This window comes from Apodemus sylvaticus, chromosome 16, assembly GCF_947179515.1.
Source record: "Apodemus sylvaticus chromosome 16, mApoSyl1.1, whole genome shotgun sequence".
NCBI lineage: Eukaryota > Metazoa > Chordata > Mammalia > Rodentia > Muridae > Apodemus > Apodemus sylvaticus.
In genome coordinates, this window is record NC_067487.1 from 65122263 (window position 1) to 65147397 (window position 25135).

At 42.1% G+C, this 25135-nt stretch overlaps 1 protein-coding gene across 6 annotated transcripts in view; it reads left to right on the top strand.

Annotated features, from left to right (window-relative positions):
* Window positions 1–25135, top strand: part of Sv2c (synaptic vesicle glycoprotein 2C) — a 185536-nt gene that overhangs the window by 79383 nt on the left and 81018 nt on the right. For 5 of the 6 annotated variants that reach the window (XM_052159624.1, XM_052159619.1, XM_052159620.1 and 2 more), the window contains one exon: window positions 5372–5552. The exons of the other annotated variant lie outside the window; for it this stretch is intronic. In XM_052159624.1, coding sequence (XP_052015584.1) covers window positions 5372–5552 — 181 coding nt within the window. The remainder of the gene's footprint in view (window positions 1–5371; window positions 5553–25135) is intronic. 6 annotated transcript variants of the gene reach the window in all.

Here is a 25135-nt window from a genome sequence, read left to right on the forward strand (position 1 = left end):
TATGCACTCACTAATAAGTGGATATTAACCTAGAAAACTGGAATGCCCAAAACATAATCCACACATCAAATGAGGTACAAGAAGAAAGGAGGAGTGGCCCCTTGTTCTGGAAAGACTCAGTGAAGCAGCATAGGGCAAAACCAGAACGGGGAAGTGGGAAGGGGTGGGTGGGAGGACAGGGGGAGAGAAAGGGGCTTATGGGACTTTCGGGTAGTGGGGGTCCAGAAAAGGGGAAATCATTTGAAATGTAAATAAAAAATATATCGAATAAAAAAAAAGAAAAAAGAAAAGAAAATCCTCCACGCGTCAGGTAAGATCATTATTACCTCATGGATATTTTTTTCCCCAGTGAGTTCAGCAGATCACCATAAAAAAACTTTTCACTGAAAATAAATTTGTAAATGGTGCAGTGAATTCCAAAGTCACCCATTACTCAGAGATAACCAAACTGTTTAAAACCGTTTTTAAAACCCAATTGACAGTATGAGAAAACAAAACAAAACTGGAGCTCATTTCCTGAAGTTTTATGTTTTGTGTAAATGTGGCTTAAACTGAAGTTAGGAGAAAGGATGTGACCCCCTTCAGGGACTGTCAGAAGGAATGAAAAGTAGCCTAGCAGAGACAGAAATGGAAATGTGATATTTATCAGGGGGAAAGAGGATATGATTACATCAAATTGAACCAGCCTTCTTGTTAGTAAATGCCTTGATGAGAAAGTCATACTCAGGCCTTGGGGTTCACCTCTGAAGAGTAAGACACTTGTCTGGCTAAAAATGGCCTTCACTAGAATCGTGGGTAAGGGAGTGTGGGTTTTTGTTCCAGGCCAGGTTCGAACTCTTGACAGCCTCACTGGATTAAATACATTTATGAAGAAGCACAAGAGTCACAGTCCAGAGTGTCTTTCTGTTTCTCTCTCCAAATTGAACATAAGGTTCACTTGGCAGTCCTAAGGAAGATGGGTCCCAGGGCATCAACTGTTTCTTTTATAACAAGGGAAGGTTCACAGCAGGGTTTCTCTGTTCAGCTCTGGCTGTCCTGATACTTGGTCTGTAGACTGGGCTGGCCTTGAACACAGAGAGTGCTGGGATTAAAGGCATAGGGCCCCATGCCCAGAGCAAAAGCCTTTTTATGGCTCCTGTTTATCCTTTTGAGAGAGAGCTTCAGCTCCTTCAGAGAGCTCTGACTGCCCTGTCTTTGAAGGGAGAGATGTTGTGCCAGGAAGGGTTTGTGAATCCCAAAAGGCTACCAAGGAGCCGATTCTGATGGAATCAACACTAGGGTCTCTTTATTCAGGCTTGAGCCTGGGCCATACCAAGGTCTCTAATGCAGTAGAAGAGGAGGGTGCAGCCCTGAGCCCGGTTTTAGGCAAGCATTTATAGAGGCATGAAGTGGAGTATCTAGCCTGATACACATCTGATGGGGGGGGGGGCATTATGACCTTTAACATAATTATCTGGTACTGGGAGCCAAACCATAAACTTAACTTCTGTTTTCCTCCTGATTGGTGGTTGTTAGGAAAGTGAAGTGCCAGGGGTAGACTTGTAACCTGGGAGTGCAGATTTGTTGGGGAATATACTGGAAACTGGTGCTAGATGCAGGTCTTGTTGTGGGTAGCCTGGAAACTTGTACTAGCCACAGGTCTTGAGGCGGGGTAACCTGGAAAATAGTACTAGGTACCAGCCTGTTAGTTAACTTGAGTTCAACCTTAGGTCAGGTTCTCTAAGATGGAATCTGAGCACAAAAAAAAACTGTTCTCTCAAAACAGCCTGTAGCCTGTGTCATCTCTCCTCTAACACATATTAGACCCTAAGTGAGAAATGTATTTCTGAGGAGGTTTCCATGAAAAGCATGCCAACCTAAGAGGACTTTCGGGATCACATGAGCATACAGGTCACTTAGGGATCAGGCTCAAGTGACAAGTCAACCAGTTGGCCTTGGAAAGCCCAGGAGCCTGTGTTTCTATCAACATCCTTGGTCCAAGGGTCAGACATAGTTTGAAGAGTAAATGTCTAAAAGATGCAACTTCAAATTCTGCCTTCTCACAACTTCTAGTCTCCTCACTTCTAAACTGAGGGGCTCTGGCTGAAGGTCCTTCTTACCCCTGAGCTCACCACACCATGAAGCATGGAGAGCGGAGAAGGCAGGTGCACATCTAGAATGTCCAGCTCCTCCGGGTTCTCAAGGACTCCCCGTACAACACCAAGGATACAAAGCAACAAGGCGGACACAGTAGGAAGTACTGTCTGTGTCCTCTGCAAACACCCAGAATGCTTGCCTCTAATTAGATTACATGAACACAAATGAGAATTCTAATGTCCATGTGCTTCTCTCAAATAAGCTGTTTGGTAGGTGTAATCCTTTCCATAGCATGCCCAATGGACTAGACTAATTACTAGTACTAAGAAAAAAATTTAAGCCACAAAAGATACTTAAGCAAAAATGGAAGGAAGATATAGCTTGGTGTTACGCTCTTTTGTGATAAATCTACCAACTGTGGAGAACCTCGATACCATCCTGAGTCTTCCTTCTCACATGTTCGTTTTTGACTTTTTTACCTTGTGTTTTCCAGACAGGGTTTTACCGTGTAACAGCCCTAGCTGTCCTGGAACTCACTCTGTAGTCCAGGCTGGCCTCAAACTTGGAGATCCACTTGCCTCTGCCTCCCAAGTGCTAGGATTAAAGATGTGTGCTACCTGTCCACCCCACCCCAACCTCTGCATGTTCCGTTCTTAGTCTCCCCAGAGTTCAAGTGAGAATTGACAGCCTCTCTCCCCTGCTGACTCTTCTATTGGAATCCATGTCTCCTCTGTTGGACAAACGACTCTTTAAACATGCTCCTTGAAGTACCCTGATAGAACCTAATGAACACATGGGGGACCCAGCACCCCTAAGATGGCTACCTACTTTACCGATGCTCTAGTTCTGGTCATTTTTTCCCAGGAGGCCGTGGAAGGTCTGGCCTTGCTGTTACCCTCTGGCTTACTTTTTAATAAGCTACTCAGTCTAGAAACTATGTTCTCTCAAGAGGCTGACTATCCAAATATCTTCATGGTATGGGAAGGCAGGGAGGAGATTGAGGAAGTGGGGGGTCATGGGTGGTTAAAGTCTAGGGGGTGTGGAAAATCTAGGTTAACTGCCCTTGCCTCTGGCATGTTTACTTCCTTACATGGAACAAGGTTGGGGGTCAATCAAACTCAACAGCTAGAAATCCTAGTTTATATCACCTGCTTCTTGATTTGAGCATAATATATATTTCTAAGGTGAGCTTGGCAGAAATAACACTGGTGGTATTCAAAATAGTAACTGGAGCATTCTGGGAATTGGAATAGTTTTTAATTGCACTAGGCATTGACCTGTAGCACTAGGTTTTAACGCAGATAAAGAGGAATTCCAAAGGACCCACCCAATGGAGGGTTCATATCCCCAAGGCCTAGTGTTTTCAATCCAACTTGAAAGCAGCTTCCCAGTAAACCTGTGTGTGTGTGTGTGTGTGTGTGTGTGTCTGTGTGTCTGTGTGTCTGTGTGTGTGTGTGTGTGTGTGTGTGTGTGTGTGTGTGTGTGTGTGTGTGTATGTATTCTGGATTGAATTGGCTCATTTCACAGGTGGAGAAATAACATCACTTCAGATCTCATGATATATATATATTCTCTATTGATAAGGGGGAAGTGTGTGTGCAGTCCCATAGTAAGGAGAAAATTATGTCAGCCATGGACAAAGGCTTCATCCACTTCTCTGCAGTATCCAAGTCTGGTTAGAAAGTGGATTTGGTGAGAAAATGGTCAGATTTCACAGCTGTTCTGAAACTTGCATTCTCTGTGGCTGTATGAGCACATTCTCAGTCTTGATATGGTGGTCGGAAGGCCTTGCCAAGTGTTCTCCTTCTGAGCCTCACAGTGACTCATCAGTTATGTGGCCAGTAATAACTAGGAGGATATGAATGTTTAATCAGGATATTTCTTAAGCTAATCTCACTAGTAAATTAGCTTTTTCTCCCCTTCTTACTTCATCAGACTATCTGGAGTGTATATTTAAAAATAGTGCTTGGACCAAGGATTCATGCCTATGATCATAGCAATATCAGCACTAATCTAAGGCAGAGGGTCATGGCAAGCCTGGTCTCAATAGTAAATTTTAGGCCAGGCAGGGAAGTACAGAAAGATCTTGTTCAGACAGACAGACAAACTGATGGGTAGATGATGGGTAGGTAGATGATAGAGTGATAGATAGGTAGATAGATGATAGATAGATAGATAGATAGATAGATAGATACATACATACATACATACATACATACATACATACATACATTCATTCATACATACATACATACATAGGTATGTAGATAGATAGATAGATAGATAGATAGATAGATAGATAGATAGATTACAGGGAGAGAAGAGGGAGTGAAAATGGATGAAAACTGAGGTAACAGCCTCTAAAGTGTCTCATCTAGACCTAAGACACCTTAACTGGCTGCGTCTTGTCTCTTGGGCGTTTCAGTTTCAGAGAGGCTTCTGAACTGGCATTTGCAGCATCTAACGTTGTTTCACCCTCACAGAGGTTTGTTTTCTTAGAAGAGAGAGAATTAGAAAATTCAAATGTCCGCTCCCAGTGACAGCAAGAAGGATATCGGGTGTTCCTGAATTTCCATTTGTTTTCCTCGGGGATCCAGTCAACGTTAACATTTCCCAGCACACTGAGACATTCTCTTCTCATTGAACCCTGAGCTCTAGGAGCTCTCTGATGACAAGAGCTGGAAACTCCTTACGTTTAAGCCTTGTGATGGCTGAGTCCACTTTCCTCAGCTCAACTCCACTTCACTCCAGTTTCCTTAACTCCAGGGCCTTCAAGAAGGACTAGAAAGAAAGAAGCTACAGAATCATCTAGAAGTGTTAAGGTCTAGCCTTAGCACAGGTCATCTGGTGTAAGTGGAGATTTGAAATGGTTTGGAGGTCCATTTGACCTTGGGGAACCCTTGACTTCATTTCTCATGGTGTCCTTGTCATGGTGATACACTGGGGGGAGGGGAGTAGAAACACAGGGTCAGACTCCAGGACTGCTGTGAAATGTTTCACGCCTCCCCACAGCCTACCCATCCACAGAAGGCTGGGGTGAAATGTGACCAGCTTGTCTTCTATACATGGTGGGAAAGGAAATAACTCCCATCAGTACCACTGAGGGGTCAGGGTGGCCAAAGCCCTGGCAAGGATACCTTCCATTCTGAGAACCCAGTACTGCATCCCTAAGGATGTGCTTTTAGCAGTGTTTTCCTGTGCAAAATGCTGGGGTGTTTTCTGTGCCTCATTTGCTGTTACATGTGCTATTTGTTCCCAATCTCTGATCTGTTCCTCTGTTTTCTGTGTGTTGCAGGCAGCATAGTGTACCTCGGGATGATGGTGGGAGCGTTCTTCTGGGGAGGACTGGCAGACAAAGTGGGAAGGAAGCAGTCTCTTCTGCTTTGCATGTCTGTCAACGGATTCTTTGCCTTCCTTTCTTCATTTGTCCAAGGTTACGGCTTCTTTCTCATCTGTCGCTTGCTTTCTGGATTCGGGTAAGGTTTTCTCCTTCATATTTTAAAGTAATGCGTTTGCTCACGATTGCTCACGGTTTCACCCTATAAGATCTCAGCCCTGCCAAGCCGTGGTGGCGCACACCTTTAATCCCAGCACTTGAGAGACAGAGGCAGACAGATTTCTGAATTCGAGGCCAGTCTGGTCTACAGGGTGAGTTCAAGGACAGTCAGGGCTATACAGAGAAACCCTGTCTCGAAAAAACAAAAAACAAAAAACAAAAAACCAACAACAAAACAAAAAAACAAAAACAAAAACAAAAATCAAACAAAAAAAGATCTCAGCACCAAGAATGAAACTTTTAACATAGTTCTTCTATTTTTGTGTCAGCCTAAGAAGCTACAATGTTGATTCTTAGAAATGTAGTTATCTGCTTTTAAATCCAGGAAAGTATTGAAACACCTATGCTCCGGTGGCACGAGGTGTTTTAAATGGCTAATAGGAGACTGGTTTTGCTTAAGTGGGAATTCAGTTTGCATAGCAAAAGCATTTGAACATACATGTTTCTTTTGAAGTTTTTAAGTAAGAAAGAACTACCTACTACTACAATACTTCACATTATTTAGGGATGCTCTTAAATCCAGCATTAGGCTGTTTCAAATAACTGGTTTTATTGGTAAAGGAGGCCTATGTGTGTTTAAATAGAGGGAAAGCCTGCTTTGGGAGGTAGAGTAAGTCTGTGGGAAAGTTCCTGATTTGGGCAGAGTTAACCAAAGTTGTACTACTATCCATGTGCAGGGGCATAGGAGGGTCAATGATGTAGCTGTTTTCTTGAAAGAGATCAAAACACACACTACTCCTCTGGGTCTATGTGTGTAGAAAAAACCCATGGTCTGATTATAAGACTATAAGAAATTCTGCTTTAATAAGGAAAACTTGTAAGTTTTCTGCTTTCTGATTGATAACTTAAAGATACTTTTCCCCACAATGTTAATAGGCACTGTGGTTACTTTTTAATAAACTAAGGGATGCAAAGTGGTTTACAGATTTGAAAAGTTACCACCAAATGTTGCTCATAACCCACGCAGCAGGACACAGTTTCATGGACCAAAGCCAGGGAATACCAACATAGTTCTCTCTTCCATATGCACACTCACCTACAACCAATATTTTTCAGAATATTGTCAGTATGTGCTGAGCAGACTTCATATACAGGACAACTGCTCCACATGTGAGCTGCCTGAGGGAAGACAGCCATGATACGGTAAAGGATTGTAGAGCCAGCTATGATTACAATGGCTGACCCAGTAGACCAATGACCTGGCTCTGAAGCAGATGCAGAAGTGAAGTAGAGAGCTATTAAATTCTTACTTGATCTGTATAAGCAGAGGGTTTCCACGCCAAATGAACAAAACTCTCACAAATTTGAAAATGGTTGTGGCTCCTCAGAGTCAAGTACCAGACTAGCGTCACTTTAAATATGTATATGTATATATATATATATATATATATATATATATATATACCCAAAATTCTTTGCTTAAGAGAGAAGCCAGGTCTCTCTGAGGAAGGATAATACTATGTCAGTGAAGATTAATTTCTGAATATTTCTCACAATCTTCCCCAAAGGGGATGACTATGTTTCAATCAATCAAAAAATAAATAGCAATGGGCTTCTCAGAGTTTCCTGGATAATGACTGGATTCTAGCAGAGCAAAGTGGCATCGCTATTTTATTAGTTCAGATCTGGCTCGCGGTGGACCAGGAAGGCCCCAGCTCCATCCTGTGCTTGCTTGATCCTAAGGTTCCATTGGAAGAGATGTACCTGGAAGTGGCAGAGTATCATTTGGCAGACAATCTGCTAGGTCCACTTATCGAAAAATTTAAAACATGAAGAGGAGTCCCGGTCACCAAGCCCACACCCTGCAGGCTGCAGAGTTAGAACCAGGAACGGTTATACAAAGTCCCATTAACTTGCCCCATGAACCTGCAACATCTTAATTAAGTCACCTGGTCATTCCAAATCCAAGGTTTGTATGTCTTCCTCTTGAATTCTATTTGAATGTAAAAGGGACTGGAGGAGGTCTCATTTTAGACTAAGATGTGGTTATTTCTTAATAGACAAATATGCCCCTGGTGTGTTCTCATCTCCCCCAGCCCCTTAGATGAGATCATACTATAAGGCCCAGAATGAATGACCTCAAGCACATGATCCTCCTGCCTCAGCATCTTAAGAACTGGCATTATGGCATATACCCAGAGGATTCCCCACCATGTAATAAGGATACATGCTCTACTATGTTCATAGCAGCCCTATTTATAATTGCCAGATGCTGGAAAGAACCCAGGTATCCCTCAACAGAAGAGTGGATGCAAAAAATGTGGTATATCTACACAATGGAGTACTATTCAGCCATTAGAAACAATGAATTCATGAAATTCTTAGGCAAATGGATGGAGCTAGAGAACATCATACTAAGTGAGGTAACCCAGACTCAAAAGGTGAATCATGGTATGCACTCACTAATAAGTGGATATTAACCTAGAAAACTGGAATACCCAAAACATAATCCACACATCAAATGAGGTACAAGAAGAAAGGAGGAGTGGCCCCTTGTTCTGGAAAGACTCAGTGAAGCAGTATTCGGCAAAACCAGAACGGGGAAGTGGGAAGGGGTGGGTGGGAGGACAGGGGAAGAGAAAGGGGCTTATGGGACTTTCGGGGAGTGGGGGGGGGGGCTAGAAAAGGGGAAATCATTTGAAATGTAAATAAAAAATTATATCGAATAAAAAAAAGAGCTGGCATTATACATGTGTACTGCCATGTTCAGATTTCTGCTTTTTCTTTTCACAAAGCCAAGTCTTGAAAATTTCTTAGAAAATGAAGATATTAAGCTGACATCGTCTTTGTGATTTTAAAATATTGATTCTGTCCAAGGAAATATTTTCCTGCTGGGCATATTGGTGTTTGTTGGGGTAAGGAATAGGACCTCACTCATTGTCCATCTGTCTTTTATTTTCTCAAATGAATCTCACACCAAAGCAACACATGTCCCTCTTATCCTTTGTTACAAACGATTAGAAAGCTGGGAAATGGAGTTGGCACTATTGATTCATTTTCATTTGTTCCAGAATTAAATTATTTGTTTCCAGTCACTGTTAATTAAGGGGATGATAATGCGCTGGACACCAGGCAATGTCATAATTGGGAGCTGCTCACTGCAGGCCTGGCACTGTTGAGCATGACAATCAAGGGGAAGAGGAAATAGCAACAGAGATGAGAGTGAAATGTCTTTGTTCCTGTGTGTTGGAAACAAGGGTCATGTTTCCCAGTGGGTGGAGCCGTGCCCACATACTTCACGGCTGTGTGCAGTGTGCCGTTAGCTGACAGTGTCATCAAGAGCACTCTGGCTGTGCAGAATTCCTTGCCACCAACTATGATTCTTCCATGAGCGTTGTTTTCACAACTGTTTTAAAAAATGTTTTCCCTTAATTAAAGAAAATCAAGGTAGAAAAAGGCTGTTATTTCCAAATGGTCCACAGCCCCTGGTGTTTCTGATTTTTAATCTGATTTAGAACTATATAATCATCCACTCAATAGTGTTTGCTCCGAAGAAATAATTTGCTGATAGTATCAAGAAGTGAAAATTGTGTGTGCTTTTTATTATTATTTTAAGATTTCTAAAATATATTTTTTCAAATACCTGAATTGTGCTTGCTTTGTAGGAGGTGATAGGTTCATCAGTTTATGTGAATTGACTCACCTAATTGGAAATTGGTCCCCATGAGGAAATATTATCATGCAGGAATGACTATATATTATAGATGAGGATGGTAAGGCACATGAAAGTGTGGTAATTACCCAAGGGCACACAATGGGTGATCTAGCCAGATTTCAAACCCTCGGTGTCAGGCTCAAAAGCTGGAGGTCTGAGATTCTACCAGAAATGATTCTTGACTGTGTATGACCAAACCCTAAACAAGATGGCTGCTGCTCCTAAGAGTCATTTATTTATGCATTTATTTATGAACATGAGTGCTCAGGCTTCATGCACACCAGAAGAAGACATCAGATCTCATTATAGATGGTTGTGAGCCACCATGTGATTGCTGGGAATTGAATTCAGGATCTCTGGAAGAGGTTAAGCTACTGCTCTTAGCCACTGAGCCATCTCTCCGCTGCTCCTAAATGTTTTAACAGATCAATCCAGGAAGGTCAATGACTTCAGAAAATTGGAATGGGAAGACTTTTCCCAGAATGAGCTTGGGATATATTTAATTGAAAACTAAACTCAAACCAAACTGTACACAGAAGAGTAATGCTTTCTTGGATTTGCTTTCAACGTGGTAATCAACTAACCATAAGTAGCTACCAAGTGCCTTAAACATGATTTGTTCAACTGCAATGTATTTATTGTAAGTGCAAAGATATATTACACTAAAATTTGAAGACTTGGTGCATGTAAAAAACTGCACTATCTCAAGCCAATTTTACACTGAATATATTAACATATATCATATGTTAATAAAATAATAATATTTAAAAGGTGCTGGATGTGATTAACCTCCCTGATTTTTCCCTTATTTTAGTATCTCTTCTATAAAATAATTATGCATGTGGCTCTGCTCACTCTATATTTCGTTTGAAAGTCATTGTCTAAGACAGTGCCTTTTACAAAGCTTTCTGATGCAAGGGTTGACCTGTTTGGCAAACATTATCTCCCAGTCTACCCTATGATAATGGGTAAGAGATGGGGCAAAATATTTTCTACACTCAGAACATCATGTGGTCATACATTAGCCGTATGCACCTTTAGAATTCATCCTTGGAGCTCATTGAAGATGAAAACTTATGCTTTTGTCTACAGCTCTAACAACTGATGATCTGATGCAGAGCCTGAGAAGGTGGAGTGTAGATAGATAGATGTCAGGTGGGTGGGTAAGTAGAGATTTAGAGGGAGAATGAGCAGATGTTTGTAACAAGTGACTGATTGGTTATATCTGTGTTCTTTTATTAATGTCTCAGAGATAATTGTAGCAATCACTTCTATATTTATGAGGCCATTTAGGTGTTGAGGGAATGTGCTCTTCCAACTCTCCTAAGAAGTCTGGATGTCGTCCTCTATTGCTTCTCTGCCTTATTTTTTGAGGTAGGATCTCTCACTGAACCTGGAGTTTACAGTTTCAACTAAACTGTCTGGCCAGTTCATTACCCAGAATTCACCTGTCTCTGCCCCTCAGTGTTGGGGTTATAGGCATATGTTACCAAGCCTGGCTTATTACATGGGTGCCGAAGATGTAAACTCAGGTTTGCAAGAGTTCGTTTTACCTACTGAACCATTACCTCAGCCCCTAGAATAAAATTATTCTCTGTCACATGTTTACTGAAGAATTATTCACTAGAATCCTGCAATCATTTGAATGAGAATAGCCACCATAACTCTCATACATTTGAATGTTTGGATTATTTGGGAAGGATTAGGAGGTGGGCCTTATTGGAGGTGGGATACCACTAGGGGCTCGCTGTTTTGGAGAATTTAGTCAGTGACTGAATGACTCTGACACTTTGGGGCCTTTGGCAAAACAGTGCATCATAACAAAGGTAGCCTGTGGTAGAGTGAACTGCTCACGTCATGCAAGCTAGAAAGTAACAAAAAGAGTTTTGGAGGGGACCCTACAGCCATTTTACTAACCCAGCACAGTCCCTAGCTACTAAACATTTGTCTTTATGCCCGCAGAGAAGTCTGGTCCTCCCCTCCTCAAGGAAAGATTTCATTGTAACATATGAAGACTGGTACAGAAAACCATAACCAATCAAAATACAGAGTTGTGGAGTCCAGTCCCAACTGACACATCTAAGGCTCCCACACCAGGAACAGGGAACATTACAGAGAGGGGCAGAGGATCATACGAGCCAGAGAATAGGGGAGTTTGCTGTGAGATTCTCTCCTGATAATGTCGGAAGCTACATCCATAACGTCTCATCAACAAGACTGCTTAAATATGAGCTGAACAAGGGTAACAGTAGACCTCCCAAAGTGGATGGGGGATAAAACACGAGGCCTCAACCTTATATAAAGAACTACAGGCAGCTAAGGAAAGCTGAGAGTGGGAGTCTTTACCAGTGGAGAGCACACCGACTGGCTATCCAGCACCAAATAGTCAGCCCTGAAAACATACACAAATAACAATATACAAATTGAGCAGGATAGATAGAGATAGATAGATAGATAGATAGATAGATAGATAGATAGATAGAGATATAAACATATAGATAGATATATAGACATATGGCTACATGTATGGTGATATATGGTGATATATATATATATATAAAACCATATAAATATATGCATTTAAAAATAATTAGGGGAAAAAGAGGACATGAGTTTGAAAGAGGCCTAGGAAGGTTTTATGGGAGGACTTGGATGGAGGAAACGGAGGGGGAGAAATATGCAATTATATTGTAATATCAAAACCAGAAGAAATATTTTTAGAAGACTGGAAGATTATTGTTCAAATACTCCCTTCCAGAGCACATCCCCAGTGGCCATGACACCTCCCACTCAATTCCACCTCATAAAAGTTCTAGCTCCTGTCAAAGTTGGGTAGGCTGGGGACAAATCCTGGGATGCTTGGGTCTTTGAGGAGCATTTATCAAGCCAAAGCAGCCTGTACAACTCCATATGGCATGATCCAAGAACAAATGTGCCCTCCCCATTTGGACTGGAGCATTGTGGGAGCATTGACAGTTGAGCTTTCTCACTTCCAGAACATCTGTGCAAATGATAATTCTTGACATCTCCCATCACCACCCACTAACCTGACTTAACATACCTGCTTCACAAGACTTCCCAAAGGAGGGGGAGTCTTGCCTGCAATGCTGGCGTGTTCTTTGCCTTGCACAATGTCCTGCCCCACTTTGTCTTAGATTTTAATATCTGTATTGAATCACACATACACCTAAAACAGTCTGTGTACTGGATGGAAGTCCCAACTTATTCTAGGAATGCGTCTCAATGTATAACTTCTTATTTTTCAGTTTCATAAATATTGTTTTAAAAACCTGAAGATAATGTTACTTATTGTTTAAACTTGTATTGTTTCAACTCTGAAATGCCAACTATCAATATTCAAGTTCGTTTGTGCAAATTCATATAAAGTTATAACTGGATAGTTTTCTTCCTGTATAACGTGGATTCCAACGGTTATTCCCTCTGTGTCACCGATTACCAAGGATAACTAAGATGTGAAATTTTCAGAAGCGCATAGGATGGACTTAATGTCTGTGCTGAGGAAGTTCCTTATGAACCACTCTCCTCTGATTGATTTGTTTATATAAACATCCAATCACAGATTAGCTTGAAAGAAAGGATCCTCGGCAGCTTTTAGTAACTATCATGAGATAACGACAATAAGCTTCCCATGCTAAGGGAATTAATTTATGGATGTCTCATCCATCAAGCAGTATAAAAGATAATTATTTAATCCTTGCATTATGGATTTTAAAATATAAAACCAATTATATTTTCACATTAAATCTCCATTCACTCTCATTTTTTCTTATCCCCAACACTGTTGATAAATTGAGGTGGGTAATTCTTTCTTCCTGGGGACGTGTCCTATGCATTGCGAGATATCTAGTACTCTCCCTGGCCTCATTGATGCCAGAAGCACCTCCAGAGTTAGTTAGGCAACCAACAATGCCCCTGGATAGTTCTAGACATCTAAAGATAACCCCAGTCTTGATCAAAGGAGACAGAACCAAAAACAAAACAAAACAAAAAACACTTTTAAGAGCTACTGATACATGCACTGTGAAAACTCCCACCAAAATATGTGTTCTCAGAAATTATATCCTGATGTGGTAGCACCATCGACAAGAGCCAGTAGTTAGGCGTGCTGTCTCCTTGTAGTCTGGCCTTTTGACTAGCACGTGGGTTTCGTTGTGTCTCCATACACATAGAGCATCGTGCTTTGCTCATGTTTGCCTTCCCAGCCTCTCTTGTCCTCCCGACCCCCATAGTCCTCCCGACCCCCATAGTCCTCCCTCTCCCCCGATGTGTCTTCCTTCTGTTTTGGGGCTATATGTAGTTTGTTAATCTACTTCTGTGTATGAGAGAAAACTTACTTTTCTTTCTGAGTTTTGCTTATTTTGACAATCCCGTGACATCCCTAAATTACATAAATTCATTCTTCCTTATGGCCAAACACAGCCCTACTGTGTATGTGCACAACACATTCTTTATCCATTCACCAATAGAACACCTCCCTAAAAAAGAAGTGTATCCAAGCCAAGATATTAATAGTAGGTATACAGTTGTTCTGTGCCTGGGCTGTTATGAACAGTGAACATGGGTATGCAGGTGCCACTGTGGTGTACTGACTTAGACTTCTTTTGTATACAACAAGAAGTACTGTAGTAGGACTGTTTATGGAAATTCCACTTTCATATTTTTAGGAACCCAAGAATAGTGATTTATATACTGACTGACTATATAGGCTTTGATTTTTCAAAACCTACTTTTAACAAGGGCTGGTAAATGCTTTACCCTCCCCTCTAGCCCACCGCCCACCAGAGGTGGTGGAGAAGAAAGGTTAATAGGGCGAAGGAGGATGCGGACCTGTTTATAAACATTTCTTTGTAGCAAAACTGCTGCATTGCCAGGATATCAGCAGTTCAGTTCACATGAATCAGCAGCAGCAGCTCGATCCTCTCGCAAACACCATCCACAAATCAGCAACAGCCGGTTGATCCAGAAGAAACCGCAAGGCTCTGCCAATCCGCCCAAATCCGCGGATGTGGCAAGAAGCCGCCAAGTGGCCCAAATCTGCAGAAGCAACAAAAAGTCTCCAGAACACCATCAGAAGGTTTTTGGTGTGTTTCTCTCTATTAAGTCATGACAAATGATTATGAACAAAGACTGCAAAGGCATACCAATACCATGCAACATCAGCAAAGCCCAACAATGACCAATAAAGAATGGCAAGGCATACTGATACCATCCAGTGTCATCCACCATCCTTTGGGCTAGATTTATATCCTTTCCAAACATCATGTGTTCTCTCAAGCATCCACTCTAACAAAACATCACATGCCCTTTTCCAAGCTGCCTCCAGAAAAATACCACATGTCTGTTCTTAGCAAAACATCTTCCTATGTGTCTGCATCAGCAAAAGTATCCTCTCATAAGATAGTTTCCAGAAAATCATCACATGACAAAACTGAATCTCCAAAGACACCAGAAATATCCACTACCAACTTAAAATCACCAGCTGTGGTTAAAGGCTTCATTTCCACCTTCTCTTAGTCCATATTTTTAAAAATTTATGTTTACCTGCCTTTCTGTCTGTCTGCCTATCTGCCTGTCTGCCTGTCTGTCTGACATTCTGTCTGTCTGTCTTTGTTTCTGATTATAAATTCTGATTGGACCCTCACTAAAAATGTTATATATAAAACACCAATGGAAACCCTTTTTAAATTTATAAGCAATTTAAAAATGGTCTGTGGGCAACTTCATCTTGGCATCACCATTTTTTGTAGGAACTAAATTATATCTATAAGACATAAAAGTACCTGCCCTCCTCTCTTATTGAGAAATTTTTATTGATGATAATTATTGCAGCTACAACATTTTTATGAAAGACACACGGGTGTTTTAAGAGCTCCTAGGGTATCCATCAGGATTACCTAGAGCCTTCTGATCAGCCCCAAGTGAGCTGGTCCTGTGGTAAGGACCAACACATTCAAGCAATGTGTGCTCACAGTGGCGTACAGGGTGACTCAGGAACTCTGGGAGCTATGTTGACTCATACCGTGACTCAGTACTGGCATCTCAGCATCCCCAGCTTTTACGTGGTCATATTGATTTAGGAAGTGGTGTGTGCTCCTGTTTTTCAGGACGTTTAAGTCATCGGAACAGCATAGTTCATTATAGTGTGCTGGCATGTCTACTTCACCATGGAAAAGTCTGAGAGTCTTAGGAGAAAGTGTGTGGTGCACCTCCTGGGCCAGGCAATGGGGGCACAAGACACACACCAGGCACTGTGCACCTTCTCCTTGCCGAGAGTGTGAAACACCAGAGACAGGCAACATTTCAGCACAATATGGATGGGTCTCCTCTGTATGAAGCAGCCTACAGAAAGAAGATGGTAATGTTTTCCCTAAAATAGATGACCATCACATAAGACAGTGAGTGTTTGGATTGTTTTATAGATCTTGGAGAATAGAGACATTTTCAAAGGATTTACCAGCATCCCACACCACCTCCTCAGATTCATTTATCTTTAATTAGAGTTTTTGCAGCATGGTGTACAAATTGAGAACCATCCGAGCAAAATCAGCTCGATTACTGAATACTTAGAACATTTTTCTCTCTCTCTCTCCTTAACTCTGACTTATTGCAAACCAAGAGGCCGTCTTAAAGTTTTACCCACGCCAGAGTACATTTATCTCAGTTCCAAGGTGCCCATATCTCGGCATGTAAATTTGCTTTCATGAAGTAGGAGTTATAGCAGTTCTATTCAGAGTGTCTGGTATCCTGCTAGACATTAATTAAGATGTGGAGAGTCAGTCAAAACTAGGGATTCTTTTATGTCCTGAAAAACCGATGCCAGGGCTAGAGGCATGGCGCAGTGGGTAAAGGCATTTGCCATGCATGAACCGTGAGGGTCTGAGTTTGAATCCCCCCAAGTAGAGGCAAGACAATCCCTGGAAGCTTGCAGGAGAGCCAACCTGTCATACGCAGGGGGGCCAAGCAACCTAAAGCGAGTCTGTCTCAAACTAGAGAGAAAGCAAGAGCCTACACTTGGAGCTGTCTTCAAACCTCCAAATACACACTCATATTCATGCACACTAATGTACACACACACACACACACACACACACACACACACGGGGTGATTCTATAGAAGAGGAACATTATGTTACAGAAAATATAGACTCTACACAGCAGATGGAAAAAGCGATAGCATGAGGTGATTTGTGAGAGAGATATTCTATTTACCACTAATATCGTGTGCTGTAATGAGACCATTTAAAAGCTGTTCAAACATTGTTGAAATTTAAAACTGACCTAGTATGTGCTCCTCAAAAAACCAGACAGAATTACGAGTCTGCTGTGGTCTGGAACCAGCCAGCTCTCACTGTCTGGTCTACCACATGCATGTTTCCTGTTTGAGGATGGGGACGTGGTTGCTGCCCATGTGTGTGCTTATGTTAATCACTGTGTGTTTAATTAGAAGACTTTTACAGTCTCTGCACTAGGAATATAAAGTAGTCACGATGTTCACAGCCTAGAGAAAAGAAATAAATGTTTCAACTGAGGGACTTACTGCCAAGAAAAGTTCTGTGGGGCTGGGGAGTATTGTTCAGTGTTGTGGTGTTTGCATAGCATACACAAGGCCCTGGACTTCATCCCTAGCACTGGAAAAGGAAGGAAGGAAGGAAGGAAGGAAGGAAGGAAGGAAGGAAGGAAGGAAGGAAGGAGGGAGGGAGGGAGGGAGGGATGGAGGGAGGGAAGGAGGAAGGGAAAGAGAGGGAAAAGGGAAAATAAAAAGATTCTATGCAATCACAAAAGAATACACATGGAATGCAATCATTGATAAGTGGATATTAATTAACCCTGAAGCTCTGAATACTGAAGACACAATTAGCATATCAAATGATTCCCATGAAGAAGGAAGAAGAGGGCCCTAATCCTAGAAAGGCTTGATCCAGCATTGTAGGGGAGTACCAGGACAGAAAAAGGGAGGGAGAAAGATAGGAGAATGGATGGAGAGGACTTATGGGGCATATGGGGAGGGGGGAACTGGGAAAGGGGAAAGCTTTTAGAATGTAAACAAAGAATATAGAAAATAAAAATATATATTAAAAAAAGATTCTATGGCCCATTATGTTACTCATGAATACATGTTTATAATACATATATTATGTATGCCAAAATTTATAATGTATACCAAAAATGTTTATAGAAACAAAGGTTTCATAAAGTGGACTTACACCTTGCCTTATTACTTGAGTTTCAATCAAATATTTTCATTGCTAACAGATTTCCTAAGATGCTATATAGATTACTAAATGGATTTCATGGTTCATAGACTGAATACACTGACCTGAGCTGTCTGCCGTGTCCACTAGAGGATGACCAGAGCATCATCGTGAGCAGGCGCAAATGCTTACCATGGCACCGTATTGTGACCTCCCTGTTCACAGAGAGCATTATGCATTCTGTAGTTCATTTGTTCAGGACAATTTGCTATGAGATGACCTTCCCTTAAATTGCATCTGCTGAAGGCATGTCTAATGCTCCTTTATTGTGTATAAGATTCAACAAAAACTTGTTGTTACATGCACAGACACGTTTTACTCTTTGACATCACATTATTTGAAATGTCAATGGCAATTTACCTTGTGATACCCATAAATGAAGGAGTACACACTTTGAGGCTAGATTTCTAGGTGCCGGCTCTACACCCTGATAATATTGCTTTTTTTTAAACCTTCCTTAAACAATATATTGAATACAGTAATTTGAAGTGAAAATAAGTATGGTTTTCTGAGGCAATAGATCCAAAACTTAGAGCCAAGACTTTTGGAATTATGGTGAAATCTATGATTCGTCTACTAGCGTAGACAAAACTTTAAGTGTGTATCCTGTCACTTGAGAGCCCCTGGCATGAGCGGTCTACCCAGTAATCATGGCAGATTTTTTTTTTTTTTTTTTATTCGATATAATTTATTTACATTTCAAATGATTTCCCCTTTTCTAGCCCCCCCACTCCCCGAAAGTCCCGCAAGCCCCCTTCTCTTCCCCTGTCCTCCCACCCACCCCTTCCCACTTCCCCGTTCTGGTTTTGCTGAATACTGTTTCACTGAGTCTTTCCAGAACCAGGGGCCACTCCTCCTTTCTTCTTGTACCTCATTTGATGTGTGGATTATGTTTTGGGTATTCCAGTTTTCTAGGTTAATATCCACTTATTAGTGAGTGCATACCATGATTCACCTTTTGAGTCTGGGTTACCTCACTTAGTATGATATTCTCTAGCTCCATCCATTTGCCTAAGAATTTCATGAATTCATTGTTTCTAATGGCTGAATAGTACTCCATTGTGTAGATATACCACATTTTTTGCATCCACTCTTCTGTTGAGGGATACCTGGGTTCTTTCCAGCATCTGGCAATTACAAATAGGGCTGCTATGAACATAGTAGAACATGTATCCTTATTACATGGTGGGGAGTCTTCTGGGTATATGCCCAGGAGTGGTATAGCAGGATCTTCTGGAAGTAAGGTGCCCAGTTTTCGGAGGAACCGCCAGACTGATTTCCAGAGTGGTTGTACCAATTTGCAACCCCACCAGCAGTGGAGGAGTGTTCCTCTTTCTCCACACCCTCTCCAACACCTGCTGTCTCCTGAATTTTTAATCTTAGCCATTCTGACTGGTGTAAGATGAAATCTTAGGGTTGTTTTGATTTGCATTTCCCTAATGACTAATGAAGTTGAGCATTTTTTAAGATGCTTCTCCGCCATCCGAAGTTCTTCAGGTGAGAATTCTTTGTTTAACTCTGTACCCCATTTTTTAATAGGGTTGTTTGGTTTTCTGGAGTCTAACTTCTTGAGTTCTTTATATATATTGGATATTAGCCCTCTATCTGATGTAGGATTGGTGAAGATCTTTTCCCAATTTGTTGGTTGCCGATTTGTCCTCTTGATGGTGTCCTTTGCCTTACAGAAACTTTGTAATTTTATGAGGTCCCATTTGTCAATTCTTGCTCTTAGAGCATACGCTATTGGTGTTCTGTTCAGAAACTTTCTCCCTGTACCGATGTCCTCAAGGGTCTTCCCCAGTTTTTTTTCTATTAGCTTCAGAGTGTCTGGCTTTATGTGGAGGTCCTTGATCCATTTGGATTTGAGCTTAGTACAAGGAGACAAGGATGGATCAATTCGCATTCTTCTGCATGCTGACCTCCAGTTGAACCAGCACCATTTGTTGAAAAGGCTATCTTTTTTCCATTGGATGTTTTCAGCCTCTTTGTCGAGGATCAAGTGGCCATAGGTGTGTGGGTTCATTTCTGGATCTTCAATCCTGTTCCATTGATCCTCCTGTCTGTCACTGTACCAATACCATGCAGTTTTTAACACTATTGCTCTGTAGTATTGCTTGAGGTCAGGGATACTGATTCCCCCAGATTTCCTTTTGTTGCTGAGAATAGTTTTAGCTATCCTGGGTTTTTTGTTGTTCCAGATGAATTTGATAATTGCTCTTTCTAGCTCTGTGAAGAATTGAGTTGGGATTTTGATGGGTATTGCATTGAATCTGTATAGTGCTTTAGGCAAAATGGCCATTTTAACTATATTGATTCTGCCGATCCATGAGCATGGGAGGTTTTCCCATTTTTTGAGGTCTTCTTCCATTTCCTTCTTCAGAGTCTTGAAGTTCTTGTCATACAGATCTTTCACATGTTTGGTAAGAGTCACCCCAAGATACTTTATACTGTTTGTGGCTATTGTGAAGGGGGTCATTTCCCTAATTTCTTTCTCAGCCTGCTTATCCTTTGAGTATAGGAAGGCCACTGATTTGCTTGAGTTGACTTTATAACCTGCCACTTTGCTGAAGTTGTTTATCAGCTGTAGGAGCTCTCTAGTGGAGTTCTTTGGGTCACTTAGGTAGACGATCATGTCGTCTGCAAATAATGATAGTTTGACTTCTTCCTTTCCAATTTGTATCCCTTTGACCTCCTTATGTTGTCGAATTGCCCGAGCTAGTACCTCAAGTACAATATTGAAAAGATAAGGAGAAAGGGGGCAGCCTTGTCTGGTCCCTGATTTCAGTGGGATTGCTTCAAGTTTCTCTCCATTTAGTTTGATGCTGGCTACCGGTTTGCTGTATATTGCTTTTACTATGTTTAGGTATGGGCCTTGAATTCCTGTTCTCTCCAAGACTTTAAGCATGAAGGGATGCTGAATTTTGTCAAATGCTTTTTCAGCATCCAATGAAATGACCATGTGGTTTTGTTCTTTGAGTTTGTTTATGTAGTGGATTGTATTGATGGATTTCCGTATATTGAACCAACCCTGCATTCCTGGGATAAAGCCTACTTGATCATGGTGGATGATCGTTTTGATGTGTTCTTGGATTCGGTTGGCAAGAATTTTATTGAGTATTTTTGCATCGATGTTCATAAGGGAAATTGGTCTGAAGTTCTCTTTCTTTGTTGGATCTTTGTGTGGCTTTGGTATCAGCGTAATTGTGGCTTCGTAGAAGGAATTGGGTAGTGTTCCTTCTGTTTCTATTTTGTGGAATAGTTTGAAGAGTATTGGTGTTAACTCTTCTTTGAAGGTCTGGTAGAATTCTGCACTGAAGCCATCTGGTCCTGTGCTTTTTTTGGTTGGAAGACTTTCTATGACTCCTTCTATTTCTTTAGGCATTATGGGACTGTTTAGATGGTCTAGTTGGTCCTGATTTAATTTTGGTATTTGGTATCTGTCAAGGAAATTGTCCATTTCCTCCAGATTCTCCAGTTGTGTTGAGTATAGGCTCTTGTAGTAGGATCTGATGATTTTTTGGATTTCCTCAGTTTCCGTTGTTATATCTCCCTTTTCATTTCTAAGTTTGTTAATTTGGATACTTTCTCTGTGCCCTTTGGTCATTCTGGCTAAGGGTTTATCTATCTTGTTGATTTTCTCAAAGAACCAGCTCCTGGTATTGTTGATTTTTTGTATGGTTCTCTTTGTTTCTACTTGATTGATTTCGGCCCTGAGTTTGATGATTTCCTGCCTTCTACTCCTCCTGGGCGAAATAGCTTCTTTTTGTTCCAGGGCTTTCAGGTGTGTCATTAAGCTGGTAATGTATGCTCTCTCCATTTTCTTTTTGGAGGCACTCAGGGCTATGAGTTTTCCTCTTAGCACTGCTTTCATTGTGTCCCATAGATTTGGGTATGTTGTGTTTTCATTTTCATTGTGTTCTAAAAAGTCTTTAATTTCTTTCTTTATTTCTTCCTTGACCAAGGTATCATTGAGTAGAGTATTGTTCAGTTTCCACGTGTATGTGGGCTTTCTGTTGTTTCTGTTGCTATTGAAGACCACTTTAACTCCATAGTGATCAGATAGGAGGCATGGGATTAGTTCGATCTTCTTATATTTGTTGAGGTCTGTCTTGTGACCAATTATATGGTCGATTTTGGAGAAGGTACCATGAGGTGCTGAGAAAAAGGTATATTCTTTTGTTTTAGGATAGAATGTTCTATATATATCTGTTAAATCTAATTGGTCCAAAGCTTCAATTAGTTTCATTGTGTCCCTGTTTAGTTTCTGTTTTCCTGATCGGTCCATTGAGGAAAGTGCAGTGTTGAAGTCACCCACAATTATTGTGTTAGGTGCAATGTGTGCTTTTAGTTTTAATAAAGTTTCTTTTACAAAAGAGGGTGCCCTTACATTTGGGGCATAGATGTTCAGGATTGTCAGTTCTTCTTTTTGTATTTTTCCTTTGACCAGCAAGAAGTGTCCCTCAGGGTCTCTTTTGATGACTTTGGGTTGAAAGTCAATTTTATCTGATATTAAAATGGCTACTCCAGCTTGTTTCCTGAGACCATTTGCTTGTAAAATTGTCTTCCAGCCTTTTACTCTAAGGTAGTGTTTGTCTTTGACCCTGAGGTGTGTTTCCTGTAAGCAGCAAAATGTAGGGTCCTGTTTACGTATCCATTCAGTTAGTCTGTGTCTTTTTATTGGGGCATTAAGTCCATTGATGTTAAGAGATATTAAGGAATAGTGATTGTTACTTCCTATCATTTTTGACGTTATTTTTTAAATTTGAATGCTTAACTTCTTTTGGGTTTGATGAAAGGTTACTATCTTGCTTTTTCCAGGGTGAAGTTTCCCTCCTTGTATTGGTGTTGTCCTCCTATTATCCTTTTTAGGGCCGGGTTTGTGGATAGATATTGGGTAAACTTGGTTTTGTCGTGAAATATCTTAGTTTCTCCATCTATGGTGATTGAGAGTTTTGCTGGATATAGTAGTTTTGGTTGGCATTTGTGTTCTCTTAGAGTCTGCATGAGATCTGCCCAGGACCTTCTAGCCTTCATAGTCTCAGGTGAAAAGTCTGCTGTGATTCTGATAGGTCTTCCTTTATATGTTACTTGGCCTTTTTCTCTTACTGCCTTTAGTATTCTTTCTTTGTTTAGAACATTTGGTGTTTTGATTATTATGTGACGGGAAGTATTTCTGTTCTGGTCCAGTCTGTTTGGAGTTCTGTAGGCTTCTTGTATATTCATGGGCATCTCTCTCTTTAGGTTAGGGAAGTTTTCTTCCATAATTTTATTGAAGATATTTGCTGGCCCTTTAAGTTGTAAATCTTCACTCTCATCTATGCCTATAATCCTTAGGTTTGGTCTTCTCATTGTGTCCTGGATTTCCTGGATATTTTGGGTTACAAGCTTTTTGCATTTTGCATTTTCTTTAACTGTTGAGTCCATGGTTTCTATGGAATCTTCAGCATCTGAGATTCTTTCTTCTATCTCTTGTATTCTGTTGTTGATATTTGTATCTCTGTCCCCTGATTTCTTCCCAAGGCTTTCTATCTCCAAAGTTGTCTCCCTTTGAGTTTTCTTAGTTGTTTCTACTTCTGATTTTAGATCCTGGATGGTTTTGCTTAGCTCCTTCACTTGCATGTTTGTGTTTTCCTGTAATTCTTTAAGAGATTTTTGTGTTTTCTCTTTCATGAGCTCAGCCTGTTGACCAAAGTTCTCCTGTATTTCTTTAAGAGATTTTTGTGTTTCGTCTTTCATGGCCTCAGCCTGTTGAACAAAGTTCTCCTGTATTTCTTTAAGTGTTTTTTGCATTTCCTCCTTGTTGGCTTTTGTATTCTCCTGGATTTCTTTCAATGATTTTTGTGTTTCCCTTGCAAGGGCTTCTACCTTTTGATCCATTGTCTCCTGAATTTCTTTATGTATGACCTTCATGTGTTCCTGTACCAGCATCATGACCAGTGATTTTAAATCCAAATCTTGTTTTACTGGTGTGACGGGGTATCCAGGACATGTTGGTAGAGGAGAATTGGGTTCAGATGTTGCCATATTGCCTTGATTTCTGTTAGTGACGTTCCTGCGTTTGCCTTTTGCCATCTAGATCTCACTGGTGTTAGTTTATCTTGTCAGTGCTGGACTCACCAGTGCAAGCTGCCCCTTCCCAGTTGGCCTCTGGTGCACAGCTTACCTCCTGCACTGCTTGTAGACAGTGTGCTGCTGCCCAGGCTGTTCAGATCCCAAAGCAGGCACCCGAAGGCTCCCGCTGGGGCCCGCGGGATTCACTGGAGCACACTGACTTCTCCCAGCTGGCCGCCCTCCCGCTGGGGCCCGCGGGATTCACTGGAGCACACTGACTTCTCCCAGCTGGCCGCCCGGAAGCCCAGCTAGCCACTTGCAGGACTTGGAGATGTAATGCTGCCGCCCAGACTGATCTGGATCCGGAAGCGGAGAGAGTAGAGCTAAGGGCTTCTGCCTGAGGCCTTGCCCCAGATTGTGTCTGTGGAGCAGATGGAGCCCGTGTGCACTCCCAGGGAGTGCCGATGGTGTATGCTACTGTGACCTCCCCTGAGTTCCGCTCACTCCGCTGGGCAGCTGATCTGCCAACCGGGCTATCGCACACAAGGTTAGCCTGGCCGCCCAGTCCCTGAGTCCAGGCAAAAGCCTGGGAGGCCAAGGTCCGAGCAAAGATCCCCTACGGCTTTGACTGTTAATTGGGTTTGCCAGGTGACTAGGATGGCGGGCGTGTGCGCCCGCGCTCCCTGAAAGCGCCGGGAGAGTCTGCTTTGCTAACAATCACCTGGGCGGGTTGACTCACAGATGGCCCACCAAGCCGCCCAGTTCTTGGGGTCAGTCCTGTGCCTTTTGGGGCCTGGACCCCCGCTTTGTTAGCCTTAGGCTATGCCTGTTACAGGTCTGCCCGCCTGAGCTCTCTGTCGTCCTGCAGGCAAAATGGCGGCGGCGCGCTCGCAGGCCTGGGCAAAAAACCTCCTGGTTGGGTTGGCACCCCGATGGCCCCCCGACCCGCCCAGGGCCTGGGTGCAGGCCAACGCCCGTCGGGCTCAGACCACCGCGGGCTCAGACCACCGCGGTGTTGGCCTCGGATTATGTTTGTGTACCTCAGTCTGTCCGATTCCTGGAGTACGGAACCAAGATGGATCCTCCTCTCCTGACTGGTGGGAGGCCGAGTTCTGAAGTGGCCTCCGTGCAGGAAAGGCGCCGCACAACTGCAGCTGCTTGCTGTCCGGCTGGTCAGCGAAGGTCAGTGGTCGTGGGCGCAGGGCCTAACTGGTCCCTGTGACGCCTTGGTTCCACTGCTGATGGCCCTTCAGCTGGAGCAGCCACTGCTGCCGCTGCTGCCGCCATCATGGCAGATTTTTAAGTCAAGTTACAAGCGAAGCTGTAAACCACATGAGTGGGGTGCCACTGCCACCTGCTGTCCACATAGCCTAATTGCAATCTCAAGGTTGGGTATGGCAATGTGTCTGTATTCACCATGGACACACAGGAAAACCATGCCGCTCACTATGCTAGGGATGGGAGAGAATGTGCGTTGTTAGAGTTTACTCTGGATTTGCCTCACCTCGCCTTAGCCGTCCCCGG